Genomic DNA, 20,322 nt, shown 5'->3' on the forward strand with positions numbered 1-20,322 from the left:
GTTTATACAGCATAAAGTCAAACAGTCCACACAAGAGCAGTATCTTGTCCAAATGGCTAGTCTTGCCATAATGGAAGTAAACTCCATAACGAGTTTCTTCAATGTCCATCTTCCTTTCTGATGCAGGTGGTGTTGCCAGGAGCAATTGTGCCTCATTGTCAAGAAAAACCCTACACCATTTTAAGTGCCATATTCTGTGGGTCTTTGAAAGGTTTGAATAATGCCTATTTATCTCAAATACATGTCTGTATATCTAGAAATATTAACTAAACTATAATATGTAACTATCATAGGTACTATCTATAATCTGTACTACATTATACATTACATTTCTAAATGAGCTATGTAAGCACAATGCCTAAACAAAAGGAGAAATATACACATCACAAAATTGACCTTAAATTTTTATCAATAAATAAAAATCCATTCCAAAACAAAGTATCCATATCTATAACATAATTCCCTTTTTACCTTTAAAAAGATATTGGTTGTGAACATTAGCCATTTATAACCAACCCCATTTAAATGAAAACAAACATTTATAAATACTATTTGAGAATTTGGGCATCGTTCTTTCCAAACTACTTCCTGCTGGTAAAGGACACTGCCATGGGGGATTCTAAGAAGATGCAAAAATCCTGGCTGTAGTCTGCAAGGCTGCTTTGTCCAGCTGTTTTGAATGTAAGATCACCTCATACTCTGTTTCAAAGGGTCTGGCTTGCTCAAACCACATTAGTCTAGAAGGAATTCAAAGCTTTTCATATTCTGTGGAAACAAAATTAGAAATCCTTTCCCCTAGTAACTTGTCCTTGAACTTAAATTTTGGAGTCAAAGCATTTTTAAAATATATAAATTGAATTAATCCAGTATTATTTCTTTTATCAGTTGTTGTCTTTTCCTTAGCAGTCAAACTATTTGAAGACAACAGAATAGCGTAGTATCCACAGGGTTTTTTTTTTTTTTTTTTTTTCATATATATGAATCTGTCTTTACTGTAAATGTTTATCTTTTTTTCTGGCCACTAGTCTTTTATCTGGTAAACAACAATGTTGCTAAAATCAAAGTCATCTTCTTATTGGTCATTCCACTGCCCGGTTCTTTCCTGACCTCTTCCTAAAGCAGACCCTTAGTAAACAGTGGAGCCATCCCTGGAGTTAGGTAACTGGGGACTGCAGTCATTTCCAGTGGAAGGTGCAAGTAACTAGCATGGTGATTAAAACCTTCTACCTTCCTCTGAGCCTAACGGAGCTGCTAGCCCTGGAAGGTTGGGATCAATCCTGTCAAGTCTGTGTTACATTTACTTTTTTTTTTTTTTTTTAAAAAAAAAAAAAAAAAGGTATATGTATATTTATTAGCAGAAAAAAAGCCCCTCTCCCTCTGTTGTTTCTAGTGGGGATTGAAATAGTTCCATGTGATCACCAGAAAATAAGCCATTCCTGTCAGATGGGATAAACTCCTTGTCCTCCCAGGAGAGGAGTGCTTGCTGTGTGTTGATTACCTCTGCTGTATCTTGTAGAGGTGAAGTGCCACTTGATCATGTCCAGATTTTGTCTTTCACTGTCTGAATCATGTTCCAGCTGCTTGGCCCTACCATGTGGGTTCAGAATTCATTTGGGCATAACTACTAAATCTTTCCAGATCAGTATAATAAAGTCATAGCTGTTTCATCCTCAGTTTACTAAAGATGGCAGCGGGTATCTTTACCGCCAACAGTGCGAGCTGTGCTCACTGACTTGGTTTGCACTGCCATCCAGCAGCATGTTGCCGGCTTGAAGATGTGGTCATTGTCATTGCCAGATCTTGTACACACCAATAAATTGTTAGCAGAGTTTCTTAAAAGCCATGCGGTGTTTTGCCGCTTATGCTGAGTCAGGAAATCTCCCTTAAAGGAGCCGTGGAAATATCTGCTTGTCTCTCACAATGCAGAGTCCACCCGAGAAAAATGCTGCTACCAAGAAACCTTGCTTGTTTCTGTTCTTTTGTTTCTTAAACTGTTTTTTAAGCTTTTGTTAAATTTTACGTGGAAGTTCTTATTAGCCATGTGGGTGCCATATGTAAAGAGTAGGTTTTTCCTCCCACTGCTGGTCTTGTCCTGCCACTGTGCCAGCCACAAATAACAATCTGAGACTCTATATCAGATATAATGCTGTTGGCCAGGTACTAGTTTCTTATCAGCTAGCTCTGTCTTAAGTATTAACCCATTTCTGTTAATCTACATATTTCCATGTGCTTTCATCATACCAGGGAATGGGCTGGCATTGTGCTCTCCCCGGTCTCTCCATCTTCTTTCCTCCTTCCTACTTCCTCTTTCCTCCTTGTCTCTTAGTCACTCCTATCTCCATTTCCTATTGGCCAACAGTATGAGAAACATATTACAGAATGACATCTCCCATCAATTATAGATTAAATACTCATGAATATTATGGTATGCTGGATATTACTAAAAGCTGATTTCAGGAAACATGATGTGATAAAGAGAAATATGGAGGAACAAATGTAGGAAGCATTTTGTTATATACATTCCTCAAGATTCCTTTATAAACAAACACCAGGAAACTCTGACATATCTCAACTACAAATGTGTGTCCTGAACAACTCAATTCTTTTATATATAAATTATCTCCTTTACTTAAGGCACATATTTCAATTTTTGTTTGACAGATTTGTCTTTGCATTTATATTTGTGTATATTGTGCCTACCTGGTGAAACAGATAACTGAAATAGTTCTTAGGTTTCATGGAAATGGAGGAATACTCAATTTTGAGCCACCGAGTAGGTTTTTGAAGCTGAAACATGTCTTCCAAAAGCAGCAAGTACTTGTAATGGCTGAGCCAATTTTCCTCCCTTCACCTGTCTTCTATGTAATCTCAATTGTTTTTAATTTTTGACAATAAATTGAGTTGCAATGTTTCACCCTTCCTTTATTCCAAACCTTCCCATATACCTCTATTCTTTCTTGCACTTTTTTTAAAAAAATATTTTGTCATGGAAAGCTTCAGTTTAGAGAGTTCCAGAAGATTAGGAGTGGTAAGTCAGCACAGAAACCAAGTTTAAAAAAAAATCAAAATAGATACTGTAAATGTATAAGGTAACCATGTACTTGAGAGTAGTGAGAAAAACTCAAAGATTGTTACTAAAGAAAGATAAGAGCTATGGATTCTTAAGCACACCTACTCGAATAGTGGTCTGGTGTTAGTTATCTCCATTCTGAACATGCAGAATCTAATTAGCTAGAAGAAATATTCTGGGGCTAAATTGCAGCAATAACAATTTGATCCAAAGAACAGGCTTCTGCTGGAAAGCAGAATGTTCATGTGTACTGAAAGATGTTTGTGTATCGAATATGTAATATGTAAAGGAGACAAATTGGTCCCTAGGAGATGAAGATAGTTTCTGCTTAGGGGCACAGGCTCACCTTTGAGGGTTTCACATGAAGAAAACTCTTCGACAAAGACCAAAGCCAATGAATGTAGGCATCCAGGTGTCATTCAAAGGTTTTAGAACACATGAAAAAGGTGGACTTTACAATTGTTTAAAATATGATAGGTACATGAAAGACACTAATTTCAGTAGAACACTCTTTGGTTGTTAATTACAGCTATGAAATAAGCAGTGATCTCACTCAAGATTAAGGCAAAGGAAATAAAACACAGAAAGGAGAAAATCAAAGGATTTATCCTGTAGTTAATTGCACACTGGACAACTTCGGGTTCAGGTGAAGAGTTATTTCTATTAGGAAAAGCACCAAGCACATCTGTTACGATTTTTCTAAAATTTGTAAAAATATATAGTACAGTAAATTGCTATAAGTGATACATTAGTATAATTTATGGATCAATTGATAGTAGCACCATATGGAAAGATAAGGTAGGGACTATAAAAATGGAAGTCTACCTAAGTATTATCCAGGATCCATTTCTGTACATCAGTGTAAATATTTGGGACTATGTCCATTTTTTGTTCATATCTCCTCCCTGACAGGCCATTTAAAAAAAAATTAGAATGCCTAACTTCACTAGAATAACAGGATTCAACCTTATGGGGTTTCAGACATCCAGGAGCTACAGAGTGTCTGTGGAGTGTTCTTGGTAATATACCTAGCAGTCCTGATGAGTAACTTCCTCATCGTCACACCTATCACCTTGTATCTGAAGTTCCAAACACCATGTATTTCTTCCTCAAGCAGATGTCCTTGTTTGACATCTTTCTTGTTTCTGTTCCTATCCCAAATTTATTTTTTAACAGCCTAATTCACAATTCCATTTCCATTCTGGGTTGTGCCTTCCAGATATTTTCATGACTTCCTTTTCAGTAAGCAGGGCAGTTGTCCTGATTGCCATGTCCTATGACCATTATGTTGCCAATTACTGTCCCCTGTACTATGAGTTAATTATGAGTAGTAGAACCTGTGTATTGATGGTTGGTGTTTCCTGGGCCACTGAGGTACTTTTTGGAACTGTATATACATTCTGGCACATTTTCCATGCCTCTCTGTGACTCCAATGTGATCCCACAGTTTTTCTGTGATGTCCCTTCATTGTTGAGGATTTCCTGCTCTGATACACTTGTGGTCATTTATACAAGTCATGGACTTGTTCTATGTCTAGGAATATTTTTCTTTATCTGTGCAGTAATCTCTTACTTTTACATATTATCCTCTGTACGTAAGAATCCTACCACTAAAGGACAGTCCAAAGCATTTGCCACATGCATCCCCCATCTCATTGTGTTCACTGTTTTCATTGCTACTGCTTGCTTTGTCTATCTGAAGTCACCCTCACATATACAATCAGTCACATATAGACTGTTTTCTGTGCTCTAGACTGTGTTACCTCCAGCAATCAATCCTGTGATCTACAGCTTGAGGAATAAAGATGTCAAGTGTTCTCTGAAGAGGGTGCAGCAAAATCTCTGCCCAATAGGTTCATATCATTTAACACATCAAAGTATCAGTCAGTGGTATAGCCTCAAAAGTTACAAGCAAGTTTTACAATTTTTCACTCTGCAAAGACAAATATAGATACTCATATTTGTCCTCAGAAAATAAATATCCAAAATAAGGCTAATATTATCTATGTTCAAAAACTAAAATTATGTCTGGCTAACATATACAGTTGTGGGAAAACAGTCATCATTTGGGAATATAACATTCTAAAAGGATTTTTTTTTTCTTGATAAGTTACAGTATCTGGTCATTTGATACTGCTTATTTGTTTTATGTATAAACAAAAATAATAACCACCATATTTTATATTTTGCAAGCATGTGATCAATCAAGGACAGTTAGCACATGGTCTCTGTGACCATCTTTGTACTAATTAGAAAAGACAAGCAGGACTATAACCCATAAGCCCAGAGCATTCTGTAGATTTAACCCAATTCTCAAAGCAATATTAAAAGGTTAAGGCAAAGACAAACTTGGAGGAAGATCATATGAAGCAAGTTCAAAAACAGAAATAGTGTCCAAGATTATGAGTATTATCAGAAGATTACAGGATGGGCAAAATCTTGTGTGGATGTTTTTCTACAGTTTCTCCTGAGCAGAAGCATTATTTCCAGGTATAAGAAATCTTGCTTATGAGCCTAAGCAATAGTTCTAAATAAACTTATAAGTTTGAAAGAATTAAAAAACAAACAAATAAAATACACATGTCCCTTTCGCATTCTTAGAAGTATTAAACAAATGTTGGGGAGAAAGAACTCTCTGACTATCCTTAGAGCCTGGATTCAACTCTGTGATTTGTAAAGGTGTTTGAACTTCATTTATTTAGCAGCACATTTGTAGCTTCTGTGACTTTCACCATAATTGGGTATGGAAACATTTTGTTGATGTAACTGCCTTTGAGTTATCCAGCTGCTGTAAGTATTCCCAATAAACACACTGGTGCAAAAAGTTGTATTTGGTAGAATTATTTTGGTCATTCTTTGTCCATCTGCTATGTGTAGGTATTGTTTTTCCACAGGAAAAGTTAACACAATAAAGAATGGTACATATGTCTTGTCAGCATGCTTTTAGCCTAGTAAAACATCATCTATAACTACTTTCAGATCACTATTCCCCTCATTATCTACAAAGAAGATATGGAACCAAATAAAGTTGTAGTAGAAATCACTTGTCAATGAAACATTTCTCTAGGCAAATATGTCAGTCATTGCATTTAAACTTGGAAGATTCTTTACCATTTATGAGCTCTCTTTACTTTATCAGTATAATTATTTGTGATATTTACTATATCAGTAAAATTAATTTTCGTTTCTAGAAAAAAAGCAGGTTTTCTTAAGAAATGTGCAACCACTTTCAATTATGTTAACAATGATTTCTGTTTACTGTGACAAATATTACTAAAACCCAAGTAATTGAAGCAATGCTTACTTCTCTTTCATCCTATCTACCTTGGACATATGCATATTGAGACAAATCACTTATCCCTCTCATTCAAAAAAGAAAACAAAGGCACTTAACCTTGTAGGATTCATGCTTCAAGTCTTAAGATCAATAACAATTTTCCCAACAATATACACCTCCTCAAAACCCCCATACAGTGAACAGTATATAAATTTGTAATAATGAAACATAATGATAATAAATACACCTTGTAAGAAGATGGTACTAATATGCTTGACTCAGTTTCAAACATTAGTTATATGATTTTGGTTAACTTTAACTCAATTTAATCTCAAGATCTAATTTACAACAAAAAATGAGACAAATAAATCACACCACAATGTACACGCACATTATCAATACCTAACACATTAAGAAAATGATTCTACCTGACCTAAAATGGTCCCCTAAAGGTCACTATATACCGTTTTATGTTTGGTCCTCAAAGTTTTTTTCAATTTTATTTTTATTTTATTTTTGAAACAATACTATTTTGCATACCAATGCCAGATCCATCTCCTTTCCATCCTCCCATTGTACCTACCATTTATCCATCCAATTCTCCATCCACTCCTCAAAGAGGGTAGTGCTTCTAATGGGGAATTATCAAAGTCTGTCATTTCATTTGGGGCAGGACCAAGGTTGTTTATGTAGATGTTCTACAAATATTTGTGCTTTGTGTCAATAAAGGTTTTCTCTATAGATTCCCCTAATTTTTATTATTTATTTTTATTAATGTCTATTGTGTAAAAGAGCCAGAAGTTATGGAAATGTGTAGTTTATTTAAGAAAGTAGGATAAAGAAGTTGAAAATTGTAAGTGAAGATGTTAAAGACAATCTATAATTCCTAAATGTAGCAGTCCAACTACGGAAATGGAACATGCTCCACCCTGAGACAACAGGAAGATTGATCTAATGGCAAAACTTATTTTTCAGTAACTCCAACTTATACAAATCTAAATGTCCTTCAAATAAAATAACTAAAAGTTCTTTGATCTAAGATGGCCACTCAGGTACATGTTCCCAGAGGTTACCATCAAAAGCATATGGAATCCACTGGAATAGTTATCTAAGAGTCCTGTCTACAGCATGAGATATAGTAGGCTAAGATGGCAGAGTCATCCATGTAGTATAGGTTTTACAATCACAAAATATTCAAGATTAAGAATGATGTGAAGATTGAAAAAAAATGTTCCAGAAAGCTGCTGAGGCTAGGGAATGTGTGGTAAAGTTAAATCTCCTACAAGGAGCTCTGGATGTATTCCTGGTGCACAAAAGGACCTTGAGGACACATCACCCATGGAGGGATACTGCCTTAACCTAGAGACAGGAGAGAAGTCCTAGTCCCTACTTCAAATGACTTGACAGATTTATATGACCACACCTGGATGGCATCACTCTACATGTGGAATTGGGGTAGGGGAATGGGAGGGGAGGGTGGTCAGGGTGCATGTGAGGGGGAAGAAAGGTAAGAAGAAGGGAGGCAGGTAGGGATGGAGGGAGAGTGAGGGAACTGGGATCGACATGTAAAATAAAAAATAAATAATTAAAAAAAAGACCACTGCACACACCTAGAAAGTAAAGCCAAACTTTCAATGGAATTCTCAGAATGTTGATGATAGCAGCACTCAGAGCAATCTATCACAGAAAACTGCAAGCACAGAAAGGAACCAGCTTAAATAAGAAGCCATATTGCTGGAGATGGCAGAGCTAGTATTTTGGGGTTGCCTAGCAGTACAGAAGCCCAAATGATACCATTATAAGTCTCAAATATCAGAAATGTAGCTGCAGTGTATGGTATTTTTCTGATGATTTAGGTTTGTTTTAAAGCAGTTTTCCTTGTTTGCACTGCCTGCACTGCCTGCCTCATGCATTTGGAATGGGCATGTTTATACTGTTCCATTGTATATTTGATGTATGTAACTAATACTTTCATTTTATACAGTCTCACTGTTTCTAGGACTACATAGTTCCCCAAGAAATTCGAACAGTAGATTCCTGAAAAATATTAGTGCTGTTAAAACTATGAACATTAAATGAAAGACTAATTGAATTTTACATGATGAAACAAATATAAAACTTTAGACATAAGGTGTGAAATGGTCTAAACATGTTTGGGTGTCTAACTGGCAAAGGATGAAACTTTCATGATTCATAATAATTCACAAAATTGTGTTATTTAGAATGACAGAAGTAAATATTTGTCATGTTCATGATGGACTTTCCAAACAATACTGAATGGCTGGAAAGTGGACTACCTGTGTTCGAGGTACCATTCTGTTCACTTTTGTCCTTAAGTGAATAAAGAGGAAAAGAGTGAGCCAAGTATTATCAGAGTCCTAGCATGTGAGTTCTTACTTCATAATTTAGGAACAATGTACATGCCACCCAATAGTTCTGACATCGTGCTTTCTCTATCATGATGTATTTGTGCACTCACACATGAGCACAAATAAACCTTGTTTACTTTAAGATGTGTTTTATGTTTTATGTATTTTTATAATAATGATAAAAACAACTAATGACAAATATATTGCAAGAATCCTTAGGTAAAATTACTAAATACACACCAATATTTACTAACAACTATAATAACTTTTTTTACAGCCTAATTTAGAGTTTAATAATATCCTGGGAAGTGTGTACGCTGTGTTCTTCATGATCGATTCTGGCATATTTTCAGGGAACTAATCAGTCCCTCCTACAAAAAGCACCAATTATTATTACACTAATTGTCACAAGAGAAAGGTAAATAATAAGAAAGTCTATTCAGAAACATTTTTCCTTTGGGAATCTTAAGATTGCAGACAAGTGCCTTAAAAGATCTACTAGGGAACTTTGGATTACACAGTGCTTCAAAGGAAATCTAACCAAAATTTGTAAGACGATAAATTATTCTCTTCTTTGTATCTGCTTTATTCTGCATTAAGAAATGATTACAGCTTTGATAGATTTTTGAGTCATATTGGAAGTGTAAATCATTACCATTTGTTATGATTACAGAATTTGCAAGCTTTTGGTGATCCACCAATAATTTGAATGTTAATGTCTATGAGAAATTTTGGCTCCTAAATAGGAATTTTTGGAAAGTCTTCTTCTGTAAGTCTGTGACTAATCTCTTTTCCAGGAATTTGAGGAACCAAAATTGCTTTAAATTTCTGATGATAAAATATAAAAGTGCTTTGTTCCAAAAAAGATTTTAGGTCTCACATAGATTATGAAAATTAATGAATTAGAATATATATATCAAAAATAATGTAATTTATAAGTGATTTCTTCACTGCTATTGTATTTTTTCATTTCTTATCTTCATTGTTTCCATGGGTTGGCAAAGGTCATCATAATTCTTACCTTCCTACCACACTTTCTCCCCATTCACTACTGCTTCTTCCTAAATGAACTAAGCAAGACCTATCTTTATTTCATACTAGAACTATTCTTGTTAAAATATCTTCTCTGGGGATATATGTCCTGTTTATTTGTCCTCTGAATTTGGTGTGAATTGAAGTCTTTTCTTTAAATTAAGCAGTCATATAGCTTATCTGTAAAATTTGTTATATCACTGTCCTAGGATTTTGCTTGCTTTTTGTGTATTATTTTTAAGTACTGATATTTCACCTCCTCCTTGGGAGAACAAGCATTCCACTGCTGCACATTTTGTACACTATCATTTAGTACCATGGCAAATATATATGCAACGTTAATCTTTTTTCAGGGAAATACAAATATACAAATATAGCTTAAATATACATAGAATACATAGTAAGTTCGATTTTGCTAAAACATGATTAAAGAAAATATGATCTGATGAAGAAAAATATGGAGGAACAAATGGAGGAAGTATTTTTATTTGTTTATTTGTCAAGATTCTTTTACAAGCAAAACAGCACGGAATTTTCACATGTCTGCACTACAAATGTGTGTAGGTAAACAGCTCACAAAAGGTTATATAAATTATCTTCTTAATTTAATACATACCTATTATATTTATTTTGTGAGTGTTTGAGGGATTTTTTTATGCCTGTTTTTATTTTGCATGTCTGGTGCCTACAACCAAGTCAAATAGGTTTTAGGTTTCTTGAAGTTGGTGGTATTGTCAAGTTTGGACTACTAAGTAAATTTTAGAAACTGAAATATTATATCCTCTCCTACAGAAGCAAGTGAATTTTTGTTTGTTTGCTTCTTTGTTTTTGTTTTTTTTTCTGAGCCAAGTCTCCTGCCCCTTGCCTTTCTTATTAATTTTCTCTTCTCATTTCTTTTTAATTTTTGAGAAGATAATTGATTGCAATATTTCTCCCTTCCTTCCCTTCTATAAGCCCACCTATATACCCCCCTCTTTTAAACCCATGGCATTTTGTTGTTGTTGTTATGTTTCACTAATAGATATTGAATTCATATATGTATATGTGTATAACAGTGAATACATATACACATCACATATTTGTTCTTAACTGTGGAAATCCAATTCTCCCTTTTTTAGGAAGCCTTAGCTCTTATCTGTAAACAAACTCAGTGATATGTGAAATATTTAAGATTGTATGAATTTAAGAAGATATTAATACTGATCAACAAATCTGTTTATAAAATATTATTTTGCAAATAAATGCAATGTGATGAGTAATATTACTTTTTTGTTTATAATTAATAAATTATTTTATTTTAACTTAATTTTGAAACAAGCTTGATTGACATGTAACTCCCAGTTCCCTCACCCCTCCATCCTCCCATGTTCCCCCCACCAACCATCATCTCATCCCCTTTCTGCTCCCCAGGGAGGGTGCAGCCTTCTGTGGGGGATCTTCCAAGTTTGTCATATCATTTGGAGCAGGACCCAGTCCCTCCCACATGTTACTAGACTGAGGGAATATCCCTCAATGTGGAATGAGCTCCCAAAGTTCATTCATGTACTAGGGATAAATACTGATATTATACCAGAAGCCCCAATATTACTTTCTTAAGAAAAAGACTTCCATTGTTTGTTTTAGAAATCCCAAGTTATGGGAAGTCTGATTTAGAGAGAACTAACAAACTAGGAGTGGTTAATCAATACAGAAACAAATAAAAACAATGTAAAATTATGTTTTTGATAATATAAATATATAAGGCAACTATGTATGTAAAATAGAGAGAACAACTCAAATTTATTAACAAAGATGGATAACAGCTATGGATTCTCAAGCCCTCCTGTTAAAATAGTGGCCTGGTTTATAGTTGTCTCACTTCTGAACATGCACAGTATCATCAGTATCAAGGTAAATGCTAAGGCTGAATTGGTATCAATTCTCATTTGATGCAGAGAAAAGAATTCTGCTGGGAATCAGACTTCAAGTTTACTGAAAGATGTTTATGCAGCAGATATATGATCTGTAAAGGAGACAAACTGATCCTTAGGAGATGATTACTCTTGCTTAGTGGCTCACCATTAAGGGGTTTGCATGCAGAAAATTTCTCTTCAACAAAAACTGAAGCCAATGAATGTAGGCATCCATGTGCCATGCAAAAGGTCCAGAACATATAATAAAAGGTGGAATTTGTGAAAAATACTATAAGTATAAGAAAGACACTAACATTATTTGAATAATTGTTGGAGATAAGCGTGGCTATGCAAAATTGAGCAGTGCTCTCACCCAAGATTAAGACAAAGGAAATAAAAGACAGAAGGGAGAAAATCTATCATTTTATCCTTTACTTTGTTGCACAGAATGTAATTGAAGTTTCAGTTAAAGAGTTATTTCTATTAGGAAAAGCACCATTTACATCTGTTATCATTTTTCTAAAGGTTGTTATAATACATGGTAAAGTAAAATGATATAAGTGATAAATAAGTAGTGTGGAGATATCTTGCTTGTACAGATAAAGTCCATCTGAAGGTGAGAGAATGAATTTTGCCACTGGCTAACCATAGTGATATGGAATTTTCTACAGACAGACAAGAGGTGAGATAGCTGGGTGGAAACAGGAAGCAGAGAGAAACAGGGACTTCTCTCTTGTCTGCTGGAACACTAAGAAGGGATGTGCGGCCATGGCTAACTCATTCTCTCTGATCCCTCAGCATTTTCCTCTGTATCTGTCTCTGGATTTTTATTACTTAGGTCAATTAAGAACTCCATTTAAAAAGTACATTTTACATATTAAGTGAGAATACCATTTTATGGAAAGATAAGTTTGGAAACTATAGAAACAGGTAAATACCTTTATAGTGATCTGGATTTATTTCATCTGAACATTTTTCTACATCAGTGTAAATAATTGGGGTCTGTGTCAATTTTTGTTCATTTCTCCTACTTGACAGGGCATTTGAAGGACCTAGGATGCCTAACTTCACTAGAATAACAAAATTCAATCTTACGGAATTTTCAGAAATCCAGGAGCTACAGACTGTCTGTGGAGTGTTCTTCTTGGTAATGTACCTAGAAATCCTGATGAGTAACTTCCTCATCATCACTCTAATTACCCTGGATCTGAAGCTCCAAACACCCATGTACTTCTTTCTTAAGAATTTGTCCCTGTTAGACATTTTCCTTATGTCTGTCTCAATCCCAAGTTTCTTTGTCAATAGTATAACTCACATCAATTCCATTTCTATTCTAGGTTGTGCCTTCCAGATATTTTTCATGACTTCCTTTTCAGCAAGTGAGACAGTTATCCTGACTGCCATGTCCTATGATCGCTACATTGCCATCTGTTGTCCCCTGCACTATGAGTTAATTATGAGTAGTTGTACCTGTGTGTTGATGATGTGTGTTTCCTGGGCTACTGGGCTACTATTTGGGATTCTATACATAGATGGCATGTTTTCCATGAATTTCTGTGGCTCCAATGTGATCCTACAGTTTTTCTGTGATGTTCCCTCATTGTTAAGGATTTCCTGCTCTAAAACTCCTGTGGTCATTTATGCAAGTCTTGGGCTTGGTATGTTTCTTGGCATGTCTTGCTTTATCTGTGTGGTGATCTCTTACTTTTACATTTTCTCCACTGTGATGAAGATTCCTACAACTAAAGGTCAGTCCAAAGCATTTGCCACATGCATCCCCCACCTCACTGTTTTTACAATTTTCATAGCTACTGCTTGTTTTGTTTATCTGAAGCCACCCTCAAAATCACCATCAGTTGCAGATAAACTCTTTTCTGTGCTCTACACTGTGTTGCCTCCAGCTCTTAATCCTGTGATCTACAGCCTGAGGAACAATGACATTAAATGTGCTCTAAGGAGGTTACAGAAAATTCTCTGCACATGAGTTTCACATAATTTAACACTTCAAAGTAACTGCTAGTGGTATAATACCTCACAAGTTAAGGCAAGGTTTATAATTTTTGATTAGGAAAGATAAATGTACATAATCATTTTAGTCCTTAGAAAATGAACACTGAGAATTAAGCTAATATTGCCATTGATCAGAAAATTAAATTATATGTGACTAATATAGAATTATTTATATGATCTGATTTATATGATCAGGTCTATGATCTGCCATGCTATTTGAACTTTATGCACTGAGCACCAGGTTTCCAGCATCTGCGAGTTTTCACCAATACTGGGTATGAAAGCATTTTGTTGATGCAACTGTCTTTCACTCCTTACGCTGTTGTAAGTAATCCCACACTAAACGCATTGGTGAAAAAAGTTGTACTTTTGTAGAATTACTTTGCTCTTTCTTTTGTTTGTCCATCTGGTATAAGTAGGTATTGTTTCTCCATAGGAAAAGTTAACACACTAATGGTCCATGTGTCTCTGTCAGCCTACCTGCCAATAAAACATCACCTACATCTATTTGTAGGATATTGTTCCCATCATTATCATCTACAATGAACCAAATAAAATGTTAAGAGGAAACGTTTGTCCATTACAGATTTCTCTTGGTGAATTTGCCACTCACTGTATTCAAACACATAAGATTTCTTTACCATTTAAGGAATCACTAAGAAGATTCTATACTTTGTCAGTATAATTATTTATTTTTTATATGTAATTAACTTCTATCTGTAGAAAAAGTACAATCTTTACTATGAGGTTTTCATAATGTAAAACCACTGTCAATTATATTAAGAATGCATTATTTTTTCTGTTATAAAGAATGACTAAAGATCCTTTTGTGCACCAGGAATAAATCCTGGTTCCACAGTCTGAGGTCCCAATTGCTCCATCCTTCTAGCTGAGACCCATTTTCAGGGCATCTGAGTCAGTCCCATGCTGGATTCCCAGCTATCAGTCTGGGGGCCGTTAACTCCTCCTTGTTCAAGTCAGCTGTCTCTATGTCTTTCTGCAGCGTGGTCTTGTCCTCTCTGTCTGCATCTGGATTCTAGTTCAACTCAGTGTTTAGTTATGGGTGTTTACTTCTGTTTCCAACAGGAACTAGATGAGGGCTCCATGATAGTGAATAAGTTAGTTATTGATCTCACCCTAGAGACAGGAGAGAAGTCCAAGTCCCTACTTCAAATGACTTGACAGATTTACATGACCACACCTGGATGGCATTGCCCTACATGTGGAATTGGGGTTGGGAGATGGGAGTGGAGGGTGGTCAGGGTGCATGTGAGGGGTAAGAGAGGGTAAGAGGAAGGGAGGGAGGGAGAGAGGGAGAGGGTACTGGGATCGACTTGTAAAATAAAAAAAAAAAGAAAAAAGAAAGAAAATAAATAAAATGCTGATATATAATGCCTAAAATCAGAGTCATGGAACCAATGTGCATTTCCCGTTTATCCTATCCCACCTGGGACACAGACCTATTGGGACACATAAAGTATCTATGTCATCCAATAAGAAAATTAATGCATTTACTATTATGGGATACATGTTGCGATTTAAACACCACTGTCAATATGAAATTCCCTAAGCAATGTTCACTTCATTAAAATCTCCATACAGTGACCAGTATATCAATTTCCACTAGTGAAACTTAACGATAATAAAAGATCATAATATGTTTGACTCAACTCCAAACATTAGCAGTATAGGATTTTGTTTGATGTACTCTCAAGACCTAATTTAAAATAAGAAATGAGATAAATAAGACATATCACAATGTGCACACTCATTAACATTAAAAACCCATAAAGAAAATGATCGAGCCTGCCAAAACACAGAAACATGCCAAAGAGAGAACGAGAGAGAGAGAGAGAAAGAGAGAGAGATTTCTACATCTTGAATCTTGGACAACAGGAAGTGAACTGTCTATTACTCTGGGTGTAGCTTGAGCATGTATGAGGCTTCAAAGCCTACTGTTACAGTGACACACTTCCTCCAAAAATGCCACACCTATTCCAACAAGTAAACATGAATCAATGGAGGCCATACCTGTTCAAATCACCATAAACCCCAAACTCAAATGACTAGTTGCCAACTTAAGAACACAATCAACATCACACTGGGTTATATGGCAACACAGGAGACAAGTTTATCCTACTACAGGAAGCTGTAAATATTCTATCACAGTTGAAGGACAAGAAAATACATTAAATCCATCTATGCAGATGACAGAGGCTTTAAGAAAAGCAATGAGCAAAACCCTTAAATAAATCCAGAGAAACAAAAACAAACAAGTGAAGGTAATGAATAAAAGTGTTCCAGACAACAAAAAGGAAATAGATGCAATAAAGAAAACATAAATTTAAGGAAAATGGAGATAAAAAATCAAGGCAATTGAGTATGAGCTACAGACACCAGCATCATGAACAGAATGCAAGGAAAGATAATCTAAGGCAATAAGAAAACAATAGAAGAAATATCTGTATTTAAACAGTATCTACCAAGAAATCCATCCTTACAGAAGGTACTAAAAAGATAGCTGCAACTCAAGCAGGTTAACTGTAACAAATAAAATATAGTAAATAAATGCTTTCACACCAGCAAACCAAAAATGAAAGCATACCACACACAAATAAACCTGCATACACACATGCACACACACACACACACACACACAAACACAAACACACATATTACCACCACCAACAACAACAAGAAAAAAATAAAAACAGGAATTAACAATAATTTTTAATTAATATCTCTCAATCTCTCAATATTAATGAATTTAATAACTAATAAGAGGACACAAGCTAACAGAATGGATGTGATAACAAGATGCACCCTTGTACTGCACATAAGAAACAAATATCAACACTGAAATCTTTCAAAATGAAATGTCAATTCCTAATGTTTATGCCTTGAAAACAAGGGCACATGTATTTGTAAAAGAAATATTACTAAAACCATCTATTGAAGTTCACACATTGAGAGTGGGAGACTTTCACCAGTGAACATAAAAAAAGAATAGAGAAATAATGGAACTAATGGATGGCATAATTCAAGAGATTAGAAGAGATGTCTACAGATCATTTCACCTTTTCACAAAAGAATAAACCTTCTTCCCAGCACCATGTGGAAGAGTCCCCTAAACTGACTATATAACTGATCACAAAACAAATCTCACCTGATGCAACAAAATTGAAATAACCCCATGCATCTTATTAGATCACCACAGATTTTTTTGGATTTAAATATTACAGAAGGAAAACACAAATATGGAAATTGAACAACTGTACTGAAAGACCACTGGGTCAAGATAGGTATAACGGAATTAAAGATCCTAGAAGTCAATGAAAAGGGATGCACAACATATCCAAATATTGAAGGACAAGAAAGCACTGCTAAAAGGAAAGTTCAGAGAACTAAGAATCTTCATAAAGAAATTATAATGTTCTCATAACAACAACACAAGACCATACCTGGAAGTTCTACTAATAAAAGAAGCAAACATCCTCAAGAGGAATAGACAACAGTAAGTAATCAAACTCAGGGCTGAAATCACCAACAGAACAAAGAAAAGAATGCAAAGAATCATTCAAACAGAGTTGGTTCTTTGACAAAATTAAAAAAATACACAAACATTTACACAAAATAACTAAAATGCAGAGAGAGATTATTAAAATGAAAGAAATCAGAAACAAAATAGGGGACTTAACAAGAGATACCTAGAAAAACAAAATAATCAGTAGGCATACTTCTAAAACAACATTGGAAAATGTAAAAGAAATTGACACATTCTGTATAGATACCACTTACAAAGGTTAAGTTAAGTTCAGAGAACCAATCTATATGGACATTTAATACCTTATGAAATAGAAGCCATTATTAAGATTCTCCCAGGCAACAAACTACTAGACCAGAGAGTTTTAGCACAGAATTCTAGCATACCTTCAAAGAACAGCTATAATCTTACTCTTTAAATAATTTCTCAAAATAGAAACAGAAGCAATATTGCCAAATTGATTTTATGAGTCTACAGTCACCCTGGTACCCAAAGTTCACATAGACTCAATAAAGAAAGATAATTACACACAAATTTCCCTCATGAACATCGATTCAAAAATACTTAATACTCAGATTGCAATAAAAAAAAAAAAAAAACATACCTAGATCCATGGGGTAGAGCCTAGGTTCTGCCCAAAATGATGTGACAGACTTTGATGATCTCCCTTGGAGGCCTCACCCTCCCTGAGGAGTGGATATATGGTTGTAGTGCCTGCACTACTGCATTACCCAATGGGTAAACAAGGAGCTGAGGATTTAAAAGAAGATAAGCCAGTGGGTCATTCGTGTTAAGCGAATGCTATTTATTGAAGGAAGACGGGCTTATATACAGGCTTAAAGCACATGTGGAAAACCATCAGGGTCACAAGTTGGAGTTCCCATAAGCAGAAGGTATCTCAGCAAGGGGTGGAAAGAGGAACTTATGATCAGATTATCTCAGAATTCAGGATGCAAGATGTTCTAACATGGTAAGCAGTTGATCAACAAGCTGGTCAGCAGATCTCCAAGGGGTAGGGCCCAACATGGGTTTTGCTGCGTGTATGGTTGAGCACATGGGAAGAAGTAAGGAAAAGAAATGGGATTGCTGGGATTGGCATGCAAAATATGATTAGTTTTAATTTAAACAAAAAGAACATACAAAAAAACATAATTACCTATATTCTAATAGTTTTCATCCCAGAGATTCAGGAAATGTTCAATATATGAAAATCTACCAATATAATCCACCATAAAAAAAAACAGAAAAAAGAAAACCTTGACATGATCATATATCTCATTAGAATCTACAAAAACCAAAAGCCTTTGATATAATCCCAAACTCCTTCATGATTAAAGACTAAGAGATATCAAATATACAAGGGATATACATAAATATAAAAAAGACATTTTTATAGCAAGTCTATAACCATCATCAACTTAACTGGAGAAAAACTCAAAGCAATTCCAATTAAATGAGGTAAATGACAAGGGTGTCCATTCTCTCCATATCAATTCAATGTAGTACTTGAAGTTCTAGTTAGAGCAGTAAGAAAACTGTAGGAGATTAAGCAGTTATAATATGGAAAGGAAGAATTCAAGGTATCACTAATTGTAGATGATATGATAGTATGCATAAATGAGCATAAGAATTCTACCATGGAACTTCTACAGCTAATAAATACCTTCAGTAAAGGGAGTGGATAGTTTAACAGAAAAAAATAAATAGCACATTTATATAGAAATGACAAATGTCCTAAGAAATAAATCAGAGAAATAATACCTTCCACAATATCCTAAAATACTATGAAATATTTTGTGATAACTGTAGCCAAGCAAGTGAAAAATCTGTATGACCAGATACTCAAATCTTTGATACTTAAAAGAAATTAGAGAAAATGTCAGAATATGGAAAGGTGTTCCACGCTCATGGACTGATAGGACTAAAACAGTAAAAGTGATCATTTTACTAAAAGCACACTACAGATTCAACACAATCCTCATCAAAATTCAACCACAATACCTTTTTTTTTTCAGTATACTTTCACTTTAATAGTAACCATATTGCATTCTTCTATTTTGAAATTTTTTTCTTAATTTACATATAGATCCCAGTTTCCACTCCCTCTTATCCCCCCATGACTCCCAAACACTCTCCACCTTTCCCATTCCATATTCACTCCCCAGGGAACATGAGAGTGAGATCTTCCAGGAGGGATAATTAAAATCTGTCAGTAATTTTGGGTAAGGTTTTGCAGTCCCTCATGTCTCTAGATTAAGAGAGTATACCTCCATGGGGAATGTACTCCATAAGTCCTTTTGTGCAGCAGGGATACATTCTGGTTCCACTGTCAGAGGTCCCCCTAGACTGCCCAGGACTTCTAACTGTGACCCATATTCAGGGGATCTAGGTCGGGCCTAAGATGGTTTTCTAGCTACCAGTCTGGGGTCCATGGGCTACCCCTTGTTCAGGTCAGCTCTCCTGTGGGTTTCTGCAGTGTGGTCTTGATTCCATTGCTCATCACTTCTCCCTCTCTGCAACTAAATTCCAGGAGTTCTTTGGATGTCTGCATCTGTTTCTATCAGCTACTGGATGAAGGCTCAAGGATGGCATATGAAGTAGTTATCAATCTCATTGTCAGGGAAGGGCATTTAAGGTAGCCTCTCCACTATTGCTCAGATTGTTCGTTGGTGTCATCCTTGTAGGTCTCTGGAAATTTTCCTAGTGCAAGTTTTTTCTTCAAACCTATGATGGTACCCTCTATTATGGTATCTTTTTTTCTTGCTCTCCTGTATTCTTCCCCCGATGCAATCTTCCTGCTCTCTCATGTTCTCCTCTTCTCCCCCTCTCTTTCTCCTAACTCCCCCTTTATTCACTGCCTCTCCCCCTGCTTCCAATATGCTCAGTAGATCTAGTCCCTTTCCTCTTCTGTGGGGGACCATGCATGTCTCTGTTAGAGTCCTCCTTGTTTCTTAGCTTCTCTGGTGGTGTGAATTGTAAGCTGGTGATCCTTTGTTTTATGTCTAAAATCCATATATGAGTGGGTACATACCATATTCCTATTTTGTAACTGGGTTACCTCAATCGGGATAGTTTATTCTAATTCAATTCTTTGCCTGTGACTTTCAAGATTCCATTTTTCCCCCCAC

General features: G+C 35.4%; 1 protein-coding gene and 1 pseudogene across 1 annotated transcript; both read left to right on the forward strand.

Moving 5' to 3' along the window:
- The first annotated feature begins 4,003 nt into the window (after nt 1-4,003).
- On the forward strand, nt 4,004-5,021 carry LOC127227354 (olfactory receptor 14A2-like; annotated as a pseudogene).
- A 7,676-nt stretch (nt 5,022-12,697) lies between these two features.
- Nucleotides 12,698-13,624, forward strand: LOC127227460 (olfactory receptor 14A2). Its single transcript, XM_051191806.1, has one exon. The coding sequence runs from the start codon at nt 12,698-12,700 to the stop codon at nt 13,622-13,624; it is 927 nt and encodes a 308-aa protein (XP_051047763.1).
- The last annotated feature ends 6,698 nt before the right edge of the window (nt 13,625-20,322 follow it).

Source organism: Phodopus roborovskii, unplaced genomic scaffold, assembly GCF_943737965.1.
Source record: "Phodopus roborovskii unplaced genomic scaffold, PHOROB, whole genome shotgun sequence".
Classification (NCBI taxonomy): Eukaryota; Metazoa; Chordata; class Mammalia; order Rodentia; family Cricetidae; genus Phodopus; species Phodopus roborovskii.

What these genes read in the sequence shown, in the direction of transcription:
- LOC127227460 (XM_051191806.1), top strand. Translation starts at nt 12,698, where the DNA reads ATGCCTAACTTCACTAGAATAACAAAATTCAATCTTACGGAATTTTCA.